Source organism: Platichthys flesus, chromosome 17, assembly GCF_949316205.1.
Source record: "Platichthys flesus chromosome 17, fPlaFle2.1, whole genome shotgun sequence".
Lineage (NCBI taxonomy): Eukaryota > Metazoa > Chordata > Actinopteri > Pleuronectiformes > Pleuronectidae > Platichthys > Platichthys flesus.
This window is the reverse complement of record NC_084961.1, coordinates 20,999,514-21,012,741: the sequence shown is the minus strand read 5'-3', so window position 1 is coordinate 21,012,741 and position 13,228 is coordinate 20,999,514. Positions and strand designations below refer to the sequence as shown.

Genomic DNA, 13,228 nt, shown 5'->3' with positions numbered 1-13,228 from the left:
ACAATCCAGCCCCTTCATATATTAAAGAGCTGATAGCATTGTATTGTCCCTATAGAGCACTTTGCACCCAAACACAGGCGCTCTGGTAATTCCAAGAATCTATAAGAGTAGAAAGGGAGGTAGAGCCTTCAGCTAGCAGGCTCCTCTCCTGTGAAACCAGCCCCCAGTCTGGGCTCGGAAGGCAGACACCATCTCTACATTTAAGGTTAAACGTAAAACCTTCCTTTTTGATAAAGCCTATGGTAAGGGCTTGATCAGGTTTGTCCAGAACCATCCCTTAGTTATGCTGCTATAGGTCAAGACTGCTGGGGGATCTCCCATCATGCACTGACCACTGTTTTTTCTTTCTCTACGTTCTTTCTTTCCACATTTATTTATTTTACTATATGTCACAAACTTTTTTCCCTCCTATAGTCTCTCTTTATCTCTCTCGCTCTCACTCTCTCTATATATATATCTCCTTGTAGGTATCTCTGACCCCAGAGCTGCAGGATTCAGACAACAACTATTTATATTATTATCACATTATTATTATTAATAATTATAATAATTTATAATAATAAAATAGATATTATTATTATATGAATTATTGCTGCTATCATTCATAACATCTTAACATCCATAATTATCCCTCTTATTGTTTTCATTATAACAACTCTGTCAGAGCTGAAACCTGATGGTACACAACTGTTCCTGGTCTCTCTCTCCCCCTCTCCTACCCCTCTCTTCTCTCCGCTTTTTCCCACACATCTCTCCTCTCCTCCAAATTTTGGTTGTGCTAGAGCAGTGGTTTCCAAACTTAAGAATGTCGCCGCCCAATTTAAAAACGGAAAAATGTGTGCGCCCACCCACACCTTTAATCAAAACTATATGATCCACACACAGGACTATAATTATCTATTACCAACCTAATTATTCAAATTGTATATGAACGTAGGCATATGCTGTTCAAATCCAATAACCTCCACATTTAAGCGTAACAATTTGCAAAGCAACCAATGTAAAAAGACTTGAAGTGCAAATAGTTGATTGTTAAAATATATTCTTGCTGTTTATATAACAGGGCGCAACAAGAATATTAGGGAGAAGAAAAACACATTTGAGGCGTAACCAAATATGCGTTTAAGGCGATTTAATCAAGATTTAAAATTTTGCGCAGAATTTAGTTCTCTAATTCTACTTGGATAGAAACTTTTCTTGAACCTGGCAGTGAGTGTTTGGAAAGACCTGTAGTGCCTCCCAGAGGGCACCACAGTGAAGTTCCGTTCATTGTTTTTTTCTGTTCTATTTACTTCCTAACTTTGTGTGTTTCATCTCAAGTCCCTTATCCTACCTTGTTTTTCCATGGACAGTTTCAGTTTGCCTGTTTTGTTTCCTGCCGGGACTGCCCGTCATTTTTTAATTTTTTTAATTGAACCTGCCTCCTGACTCGCTCCTGCATTTTGGTCCACCTGCTCTCTACAATTTTGACATAGAGTTGGATGGAACATTGAGTATCTCTTTAAGCCGATGATCTCTTACTTTATTTAACAGACCCAATTCAATGAATAGATTATATTTTACGCATCCTTACAGCCTTAAGGCTATGGAAATTGATCTGCCTTGAATCACTGGAATTTGCTCCCCCTCACTCTCTCTGATCGTCAGAATTAGTTCCCTTAAATTGAACATCCTGCACAAACTCCTATTTCTTTTCCAGTGTCTTTCCCTGTTTCTACCGAAATCATGTATTCACATACAAGACAAAAATATTCAAAATTGGAAGAAAAAAATCCTTGGGGTGGGTGATGCGATTGAGTCAAGTATACGTGCGGATTCGGATGTCGTCACAGCCGTTACGCACATGTCTATTGCATGCTTTTCATCTGCCACACAAACCAGGAGACGTAATGTGTCCAACACAGCCAGGTTATCAGGGTTAAAGTGACCGGAACGATCCCGTTTCAAGATCCAATATATGATAGTCTGTTTGTGTGACAGACACAATCACACACACACACACAAACACTCCTAGTGGAAATGCTGGAATACTAACCTCATTTAAGATAAAGCTAAAATCTTCCATCCTGTTTACCGTGTTAACATATAATTTTAAATTCTCATTTGTGATATACCACAGGTGAGTCCTAATTTTTTTCTATACTGATTTACAGCAAAGGGTGCCAATATCAGTGACACAGCCAGCTTTAACTTTTTCTATCGATTGGAGCCTCCATTCCAAGACTCTGGAGAAGACTTTAACGGGGTGGCTTAAGAGTCTGAGCCCCAATGCTCAGACGGGCGGCTGTGGCTGAGGGGTAGAGTGGTCGTCCTCAAACCTGAAGGTCGGCATCTCGATCCCCAGTCTGACCCATCTGCATGCCGAAGTGTCCTTGGGCAATATGCTGAACCCCGAATGGCCCCCCACAGAATAACAAAGGTCTGCGAATAGATGCACTGTATGAATGTGTGTGTGAATGGGTGAATGTAAAACTGTACTGTAAAGTGCTATATAAATACAAAATCATTTACCAATAGTTTGAGCACAGCCTTCGGGCCGCAGCAGAGACAGGTGGACAGGGGATAGAGAACAGGAGGAAGGACAGATATTGACTCATGTCTCATGTCACTCCTAGACACAGTTTTCATTTCAAATAATTTGTATATTAATGGCACTCAAACATTACATACATTATCTCAAGGCACATTACACCGAAGGCCAACTGTTCCCACAATTAGCAAGTCCTAATGTCGGCTTCTCCCAATAATGTAAATTGTCACCCCTGCAGTACCATATATGATCAATATGTTTCTCCAAATCCTACATTTAATCCATGGTTTACATTTGTGGTTTTCCTGCTTTTTATATGGCCATTTCTTGACAAATATGCACTGGCCTTGACCCAGAGCCCTCCTTTACTTTGCCTTTGTACCTATTCCATTGATCAGCCAGCTTCTGGATTGAGTGTGGGAGGAATGGCAGTCAGTGACCCTGATAGCTCCAGAGTTTATGGGCAGGTCTTGGTTCCTGTGTGTACATCGTCTGTTAACAGGCCAGCCGTGGGAAAACCCTGGCTTGTGGATGCTCTCTCCAAGGCATGGGGAAGAGCATTTACATTGTGTAAAACCCTATGAGGCAAAGTGTTATTTGTGAATATGGGGTGTACAAATCCAATTTGATTGAATGATTGAACATCAAGCCCACAGTTGAGAATGTAACTAAAAAGTTTAACATGAGATTAATATATATATTATAAATGGTTAGCTGAAGGGATATCCAGAACCATTTACATATCCTATTGCTTAGAAATGTCTAATGTTATTTAAAAAAAAAGAAGTTATTAACATACATTGAATTATTTTCCAATAGGTTACTTTCAAAATGTTACATAAAATATACCTAGCAAAAGTAATTACAGATATTTATAATTAATATAAAATATGATTGCACCCTCTTTGAACTTGTATATGAAACACAATTAATACACAATTATGTTTTGGATGGAGGTTTAGAATTATATAAGTCGAAAAACTGAAGAAACAATTATTTTTCAGGTTCTACAGGAAGACTAAATGTGTCTATGTTTCGACAGTAATGAGATGGTGAGATATATAATTTTCTTTGCAGAATTGATTTTATTATTGGGAAAATTCTACTTTCACAAGAAGATATGGATGCACTCCAAACCAAAACGTGAAACGGACTTTTCTATCAAGAACTGTATCAAAATGGCATCACATTTACAGAAATTAGGAATAAGAGGGGAATTTACTATGTGTTTGGTCATTATTAACAGACTTATTTCCTTAAGTGGTGAGATGCACCCCTGGCACCTGACAGTCTTTGTGTGTATGTGCTGCAATTGTATCAAAATAACGCCTGATGTCATAATGTATACGCAATGATGTTTGTTATTTAATCTTTTTCAATAAAGTTTTTGTAAAGAATTTGAACAGCTTTGTTATGGCTTCCGCTGAAATACTTCCGGGTCATCTCACTCAAAATCTTAATAAGCAAAATAATCTGTTCGACCGCAGCACGAGTCAAATTGAGCCTGTGAACGTGTACATAAAAATGGTAAGAGAAAAGGTTTCAACACATGAATTTAAAAAAAAATTCACAGACAATTGTAGCAGTCTTACGCTGCAGCTTGGGGCCGCTGCAATTCGCCATTAGAGGAAGAAGAGGAATAAAGACGAAGAGGAACTGCAAAGGGGGTAAAGGTGAGTGAGGATAGATCTGCCATCTTCGTGAGGTTGAAGTAATATTACTTTTAATTTATGTATATATAATATCATCAGTTACTTAATGGTGTCCTTTGTTTGACGTGGTAAAGTCGGGTATTAGCAGGACGGCGTAGGGTTTAGTTTATGATAACGTTGCCTGTGGTCCCGTCCCGCGAGAGCTGCTAAGTTTCATACGTGACGAGGCTCAGCTGGTATAACCAACTACGGGAACAGCCTGTTTCTGAGCCGCTCTCCTCCGACTTTCAGGACGCAAATAAAATTTCATTCGTGACTTCGGTTGCGTTCCACTGTATGCAGCTGTGCGCAGCACACTAATGTATGGCCACTGTACACTTTAGTTTACGTGTTCAGCTCTAAAGACAGTTGGTGGTGTAAAATAAGAAATGCTCTTGTAGGTTGTGTTCTGACCCTTTAGATTTATATTTCTGGCTTTTCTTTTTTTAAATTGAAATGACATTATACATTAAAATACATTATAGCATTCACATTGCTACTCATTGAGAAAATAAATATAATTCATAAACAAGGAAACATTTTCATGTCAAAAAAAGAGACAGGTTTTGTAATGAAAATGTTTTTCTGAATGCTCTAAATCAAGTGGCATATATTACTGAAACATAGATATCCATAATTCATCAGATAAAAAGACAAAAGCTACATTTTACCCTTCCCAGCTGTTTATTCAAGGGCAACTTCTTGCACAATGCTGTTTCTAATGTATAACAGACAACTGCAACTTAGTTATGGTAATTCCAGATTCAGACATCTAAAAACGTTATTCTGACTAGTCATAAGCCAGATTCAAGATGTCCTAATTCAAGTTCATGATATCTGAAGCACCACACTGACTAGTTCAAACACAATTTTAAGTAACTTTAAGTTTGGTCATTTCATAAGACTTGTCGCAATAAATTGGAGATATCTGAAACTGGAGTTAAATAATATAATATAATAAGATTTAATAATATAATTCCATTGAATTGCAGATATATGTAATGAGAAATTATACACACACATGAATGACAAAAGTAGTTTGAATCTTTCTATGTAATTTCAGATCTTGAAAGATAGTGTTTTGACTAGTTTGAATGATATACCTTGAACAAAAATCCTTGGTAGTCACAGTGAAAGTGATTTGTCAAGATGATATTGTAAAGTTAATTCTGGCTGTGCCTCTGTTTGAGGGAGCTGTCTGGGTCACCGGATGTCTGTCTGTCACTGCCATAGTCTCTGTCACTTAGAGCAGACAAGCTGCACTGGGCTGAATTCATGTCTGTATTTACTCAAAACCTTCCAGCTAGTTGTTTCCTCTGCTTTAGAAAATAACTGCTGTGAAAAAAATCGGAAAATTATGTTTTGTGTCTTTATTTTACTGCTTTGTGTTCGGTATCGGTGCTCCCTCTTCTCCTGTCTTTTCCCCTATGAACCTGTTGTTTACAAGTGTTTATAACTGAGAAAAGCTTTGATCAGTCTTCATTGTTGGATCACTTGACATGCCATAAGAAGTAGAAAGTGTCAGAATTAATGACTGTCTTTTTAAACTGCAGCCACTGGCAGATCACGTCGACGGATAAAGTCAGCCGCAGTCAGACCAAGACCATCTCTAACCTACCTCTTACCACACAATCAATGAACAAGCCAACGACTCCATCAGGTGGTGACACATTTGTGAATGTATAGAAAGGTATTGCATTCATTTGAGATAGTAATTATGCTCAGTACACAGACGAAAATGCCATAAGAGTTTGTGGTGATAAGAGTCAATGCCATTGACAATGTGCTGCAAACAAAATCCTATGATCTCCACAGCAGGGTCATAGGATTAATTTATGACCTAATCAGAATGGTGAATTTCAGGATCTTTGTGGCCCAAAGGTGTGACAATTTGACATATAATGACCCATTTTGGTTGTAGTTTGCTGTGATATTGAACTGGACTACATTATTGTAAGACGTGATTCTAATGTTCGGCCCACTCAATTTACTAACTTGAGCAGGTAGAAATATTAGACACTATTATCAAAGAGCCACAAACATTCAGACTGAATTATTCTTATATTTTGTGATCAACTACATGTCAAACACATCAAAATGCAAAGTCACATTCTTTACACTCTACACTGTCACTTTCAGATGCCAAGACATTGTTCAGCAGGTGGCTGCAAATCCCGGGACAACCCTGAAACTCGTAATGCTGGGATCACCTTTCACAGGTGAGAATTTTCCACATTTTGTAAAACATCAGGGACTAAGGAGACTTTCTACAGAGGTTTTCTTTCACACATACACAGCGCAGCCTCTGGAGGATTCAGATGAGGGGTGATGGAGCATGCAGTTGCAGGTCGTAAGTAGGGCTACAACTAACAACTATCCTGATAGTCGATTAATCTATAGATTATTGAAACGCTTAATCTACTAATCGGATTATGAATCACACAAATACTCCTTGGCTCTTATTTAGCTTTTACATTTTGCTTGAGGTTGTTTGCGGCTTGTGATGACTGAAAATAAAGACAATAAAGACAGATACTTCATCCAAAAATGTCTTTCAATAAACTCTGCTGCATATTCAGCTACTATTGATACAAAAATAAAGACAATTTAAGTTTTTGTCCATTTAGAAAAACCAAGGATAGGCAAAATTAATTCAAAATCAGGTATCCACTTTTTCTATGAACAAAAGGACAGGGAAAGTAGCAGCAATTAAAACATCAACAAACAAAACTACAGTCTTCTTCGGACTGCATAATTGTGATTAAAAAAGACGTTTGTCAGGCAATAGGATAACATTGCGCTTTTAAACTCGTTGAAAAAATATCAACATTCAAACCATATTTTTTTTATGGATTCTAGAATCCTGCACACAGGCATTGAAGGAGTTGCCAAGATAACTCTGTTTATACAGCAGGCTCGATAACAGGCTATCTTACCGAGGTGAGTCTGCATCATCTATGTTACGATGTCCAACGTGCCTCCTCTTCAAATGCTCGTGCACAAAGGACATGCTACCCTGGAAAGCAAAACAATACAATTGAAGTCAATGGTGAGTCCTTCAGACGGAATAAAACAACGGAAAATACATAACTTCAAGCCCTGACAATCATAGTCGAATCGTATACCATATTTTTATCCTAAATGTACGCTGATATCTTCCGACGAGGTGCCTCCAGGGACCGTCGGAAATGCTAAGCTAACTCAGACACTTCTGGTGGACCTTTAGACTTTGAGGTCACTAATCAGTTACACTGTTTACCCCTGAAACTCCAAAAGTGTTTTTGTGGTCTCAAACACTTCACCCATCCCCCATCGACATAGGGTTTAATAGATAAGTGAATTTTCATTTCTGGGTGAACTATCCCTTTAAGATTTTATAACAAAACCTTTATGACATAGAAATGTAAGTGAGGCTTGATATTTTACATTTAAACAATAAACTAATCTGAAATGAACCCTTGGATTTAATAGCTGTTGGAACCCCCTTTGGCAGCAATAACCTCACGCAGGTGATCTGGTAGCTGCAGATCAGACCTGCACAATGTTCAGGAGGAATTTGTGACCATTCTTCCATACCAAACTTTTGCTCAGCCCTATGAGGATGTCTGGTGGGAATGGCTCACTTGAAGTTATTCCACTCTCTATTGAGTTATGGTCAGAGCCTTAGCTAGACCATCACAGAAGGCTGATTATTGTTTTGTTTTTTGCCATTCTGTAACTGCTTTACCACGATTTTACAGTAATTTTCCTGCTGCATCACCCAATCACTACTAAGCTTCAGTTTGGGGACAGGGACAACCACCCGGACATTATCCTGTAGCATGCCTTAATAAACTTAAAGGGGACATATTATGCTCATTTTACCCCAAGTTGAAATGGTTCCTTGAGGTCTAAATGAAATATCTGTAAAAAAAATTGGTCAAAATACCACAAGGATAATTTAAAACAGCACTATTTTTTCCCTGTCTAAAGCAGCCCTCCTGGCTATGCCATGTAGACAGACTGTGACGTCAATTCGGGGTCGTAATCCCATTCAACGCACTATAGCGTATCGTTTCTGACATAGAGGAACCACAACAAATCACGGTAGTTGTTTTTTTCCAGAGTTTTTGGAACGGTAGACATTCCAGATACCCAAATTAACGTGTAGAAGCACTACAAAAGTGGAATTTTCATAATATGTCCCCTTCAAATTAAGTTGAATTAATTCCCCCCTTAATGAGCTGTCAGGCCCAAGGCAGCAAAGCAGGCCTATGTCCTGATTCTCCCCCCCCCCCCCACGTTCTTGAGTGTCTGTTTGTCATCATTGCCTTTTTACACTAAACAGTGTTTTGTGTTCTTCCCCAAAATGTTGTAATTAAGTTTTATCAGTCCAATGACTGTTTCCCATGCAGTTTTGTGGAGTGTCAGGGTACAAAGGTTTTTTGAGAACAGTGGCTTACTCAGTGTTGTCCATGGCAGGACTTTTCAATGTTTTGCATACGGTTAACTCCTGAATACTGCTGCTCCAATGATTCCTTTAAGCTGTTACTCAAGGGTTTCTTTTAACTCATTAAGGATTCTGCATTTGGCCTTTGGAGTCCTCTTGCCTGGGTGCCTACCTAGCCAATGTACTAAATTCTTTCTCAAACTTGGGATTCGACTTGTGGTTATTTTCTGCCAACAAGATCACCAACGAAGATGCTCAACTGTTCAAACTACAATGCTTGCAGTGTGAAGTTTCTATATTGATCTTAAATGTCTCCCAATTTCACATGAACTTGAGTAATAAAGTGACAAATGCAATGATAAGATTAAGATAATATTATATTATGATCAATAATAATTAGTTTTTTGATGGCCAGATTACCAAAAGGTGCCACTCGGAGGAACCTCTGGATCACCAACTCCCACCGTGCAGGCTCCTGGGATCCTCAGACTGACTTTTTCTACTTCTGTTCCAAACACTTCAGCCCAGAGAGCTTTGAGCTGACCGGATGCAGGTCTGTAAACTCAGTCAGGACATTAAGATATCATAGAAACCATCAATCATTTAACTCTTAATCTTAGTTTGTCTAGTGTAGACAGTGTTAAAATTGCTTCCTGAAATGTGTTTGGCCTTTTCACTCACAGTGGAGTCCGAAGACTAAAAGAAGATGCGCTTCCTACAGTTTTTGATTCCTCTTCAAAAACAAAATGCAACAAGGCAGGAGCAGTGCAGAAACAAGAAGACATCCTTGTCAGGTAAAAATAGTTTGTACAGAGTGACATTTTCTAATTTTTACTCAAGAGTTAATTCTGGGAATACCATCCTTGTGTGTTCACTCAACAGAGAATATAAAATATTCTGAGCCTTGAAAATTATGCCCTATGTTAACCCTGTGCCAAATCCTATCCCTTGCCTTTGCCCCAGATATGACATGCCCTTCGCTGGTAGGGTCCCTATCCAAACAGAGCCACAAGGGAGAGGCTAGAAAATCCCCCTATAGGAATTGGGACACCACTCGCTACGTCATCAGCAGCCAACCAATTTTATTTCAGTTACAATATCAACTCAAGTATTATATTTACAATATCACCTAAAGTTATTATATTAACAACTGTTATCAACCAACATTGTGATAGTGACACATCTGACAACTGCAAGATTGATCTATTTATAAAATACAAAGTCAGTCAGTGTGTTTACATCGGTCTTATTTATCCAACATTCTGTCTTTGTTCGTGTCCATAGACTCACCCGCTCTAAAAATGTTACGCCATGAGCAGGGAAGTTTTTTTTTCACGCGCAAAACGAAGGGGTTGGGCTAACGGGTGAATTAGGACAGGGCAAATGTGTCACTGCTGTTCCCTAATGTTGTACTGTTGCTGACCTAATAGTAATTAACTATGTTGAGTATAACTTACAAGACCCAGTGCAGAAGAAACACAACAATAACAAGTGCAGTACTGTACAGCATCAGCTTTAGAGCTGATAAGGGCACCGAAGATATAATGTTCTGGTTTATTTTTTTGTCTGTTAACTATTCGCTTTTTTCCCCCAGGCGTAAGTTGTGACAATGGGAAAGTAACTGTTTTGTTTTGTCTCTAGGCAGAGTCCCTGCTCAAGTAACTATGAGGTCACTCCGCACGACACAGATCAGTATCCTTCTTCAGAAAAAGTCACAGTCCAGAGGTCAGCAGAAGCATGTGATGAGACTAATGAAAAGAACCCCGCATATTTCCAAGAGCCATCAGGGTTGGAGGAGCTCTCACAGCAAGAACATGCTTTTTCACCACTACCAGAGTCACGTTCCATCTCCCCATCACGTTACATGAGGCGCCTGCCCCCTCCTCCAGGCTTTTACTTGGCAAAAGAGCACAGCTATGCTCAGCACTGCCCCCTGCTGTGGAGGAGACGGTATGATCAGGCTGTTGACTACCTAGAGAAGGCATTGCGACTGCTGCATGCAGCCAGGCGCAGGGAGAACCGTTTGCGGAGCACTGTGCTGAGGCTCCGGGATAGACGGTTGAAGAACACAACTCTGGTTTCACAAGATGGTAGTAAACAGAAAGGGACACTAGGGGGAAAGAAGAGACGAGAGAAAGAATGTTGTAACCAAGGTGAGAGTGAGACTGATGCTAAATCAGAGGAGACAGAGTTGTTTGAGGACAAATGTGTTGATCCCATGGAGTGTGCCAGTCCTTTTCTTCCAGACACTAACAGCTGGTCTGAGGAGGAGAAGGGATACTGTTTTTACTGTGGGAGAGGGCAGGTTCAGGTTGGTGGTCAGGTAGCATTCACACTTTCAAAGACTGAGAAAGATGTCGAGTCCACAGTGCATGAAGACTCAGAGAGGATTCAAAGAAGTGTTAAAACCAGTAGATGTGGCAGAGCCAAAAATGCCAAAGGTATACAGAAATTAAGGCTGGAAAGACAGCTTGAAAAAACGGTAGAAACTAATGATCCAGGTATTGCACATTCCCAAGTCCTGGTCCAAACTCCATGCCTTCAACATGTAATCCCTGCTTGTGTGTCTGTGCCTGCTACTCACCATCAGAGTTCACAGTTTCTACACTCTCAGCAGAAGCTGTTCATGTCTGATGTATATGAAGGGAATTCCGAAGCTATGGACCTGCAGCACCAGCTGTTTTGGATTCCGGACAGTACTGAGGGCCAGGTCATTGTGGTCCCTGCTCCTGCTAAAGAGAGATTACAAAGCTTTCTCACGACAGAAGGGGTCGCTGAGGAAGCAAAGACTATATTCGTGTCAGAAGTGGATCTTAAAAGATACTTAGGATACACGACAAGGAACAGTGGTGGTGTGGGAAGAGTTGAAACAGCCTGTGACTATGAACACAGTGACCAGCATTCTGTTATCAACAGTGCAATGTTAGAAAGGAGAGAAGATGTGAGGGAGAAACTTAAAGAACACCTGGAGGGATTTCATCTTCAGCTGAGCAGCGAGTTTATAAATTGACAGCATGTTCTGAATGAAAAAAAAAAATTGTAATTACAGAGTAAATAATAAAAGGACCTGTGCTTGTCTTTTCTGCTAGCAGAGTCGAACATGTTGAATGAGGTGTAAACCTAATTTATATTTAGATTAAATATATGACACACCTTGTGCAGCAATTTGTATATAACCTATTTGATTTATTCAGGAAATACACTTTTTTTTTTTATGTTTCAAAGATGTGCTTTCAAGTTTCCTTTTTCTTCCCTCTGTAAACTCTTTTTTATCAACAATCTCAAACCAATTCTCTAACAATTTTAACACATAACAAGTGAACAGCTTTAGCACCTGCTTTTCCCTTCCTTTATTTTCCTTTAACCAGTGCAGTGCCCATTGTGAACATGCGTATTTGGAATGTACTGTTTACCTTTGGTAATGCCGGTTGCAGCTTTCTATCTGAAACAGCAGGAGTGACCTGTGGTAATTGAGCTGCATCAGGTAAAGAACAGTCTGCAGAGCTCTGAAGCCACAAAGAGATGTTCACCTGTTCATTTGAAATCCAGTGACGCTTGACTAGTTAAGCAGAACATGCCCATTTACAACAGCCTGGTACCTCTCAGCAACCAGGCTCCTCTCCTGTGGAACCAGCTCTCACTTTGTATTAGGGAGGCACACTCTCTACATCTGATAAAGCTGATAGTCAGGGCTGGCTCAAGTTTGCCCTTAGCTGCTATAGTCCTATACTGCTGGGGGAAGTCCCATTATGCACTGAACACTTCTGTCTCTTTGTATCCCTACCTCTGACCCCACATATATTGTAATCACTTAACTACATGTCACCTGTCCTCTGAAGAATGTCTGGAGAATCGGGTCAGAAATTTCTCTGGAGGTTGCCTTTCACGCATGCATAACATGCAGGTGATTCTCGGTTCAGTTTGTCTCTAGAGTATATATCTATACATTATTGTAGTAATAATATAATATGATGATGTAATTGTTCTTTAGCAACACATTTGTGTCATGTCATGCCATTAAAGCCTATTGAAATACAATTAAGAGAGAGACAGACAGATCTGTCTGGAGTCAAGGTGGTGACTGCTGGACTGGATTCATACATTCAGTTTTAAATGCAAACTACAATCCCCTAATAACAGAAATTAAACAAACGTGAGCAACTAAATATGTTAATACTGAGGACAGGATAAGAAACAAAATACTAAAAGGTTGATCTGTGTTTTCTGGCATCATTATCACAACCCACTTGAGAACAAAGGTATACTGTCCCTTCTCCATAACCACGTGAGTGGCCCCATACATGAGGTGGTTCAGTTTTCACAGTCTGGACACTAGTTAGGACATGTTGGAGCATAATGAATCAAACATATCAGCTGCTAGAGAGGTGCATAATTTTCAATAATTAAATGGGGAAATCAAGAGTTACTCGTGACTTCGGTGTTGACCTGGCAGCTAGGGTCTAACAATAACCCCTGCATACTTGTTTGTATACACCCACATACATTGTTTCTAATAGTTCCCTAAATTTTGAAACTTTTTTTTAGGTATTTTCTTTGGGAGCATTATGTTTTATGGTA

General features: G+C 39.5%; 1 protein-coding gene across 5 annotated transcripts; it reads left to right on the top strand.

Moving 5' to 3' along the window:
• The first annotated feature begins 3,969 nt into the window (after positions 1 to 3,969).
• Positions 3,970 to 11,738, top strand: thap7 (THAP domain containing 7). 5 transcript variants are annotated; one of them, XM_062410441.1, is made up of 7 exons: positions 3,970 to 4,203; positions 5,775 to 5,881; positions 6,361 to 6,440; positions 6,519 to 6,571; positions 9,066 to 9,203; positions 9,334 to 9,444; positions 10,292 to 11,738. In XM_062410441.1, the coding sequence occupies exons 4-7, from the start codon at positions 6,540 to 6,542 to the stop codon at positions 11,658 to 11,660; spliced, it is 1,650 nt and encodes a 549-aa protein (XP_062266425.1). In that variant the 5' UTR covers positions 3,970 to 4,203; positions 5,775 to 5,881; positions 6,361 to 6,440; positions 6,519 to 6,539; the 3' UTR covers positions 11,661 to 11,738. The 5 variants fall into 5 exon arrangements, with proteins under 5 accessions (XP_062266425.1, XP_062266423.1, XP_062266420.1 ...); XM_062410436.1 differs by lacking the exon at positions 6,519 to 6,571 and having other exon boundaries at positions 3,988 to 4,057; positions 4,130 to 4,203; positions 5,775 to 5,911; XM_062410439.1 differs by lacking the exon at positions 6,519 to 6,571 and having other exon boundaries at positions 3,971 to 4,203.
• The last annotated feature ends 1,490 nt before the right edge of the window (positions 11,739 to 13,228 follow it).

What these genes read in the sequence shown, in the direction of transcription:
- thap7 (XM_062410436.1), top strand. An exon ending in GCTGGGATCACCTTTCACAG is followed by an intron (nt 6,441 to 9,065) that starts GTGAGAATTTTC and finishes TTTGATGGCCAG; the next exon opens with ATTACCAAAAGGTGCCACTC. An exon ending in TTTGAGCTGACCGGATGCAG is followed by an intron (nt 9,204 to 9,333) that starts GTCTGTAAACTC and finishes TTTCACTCACAG; the next exon opens with TGGAGTCCGAAGACTAAAAG.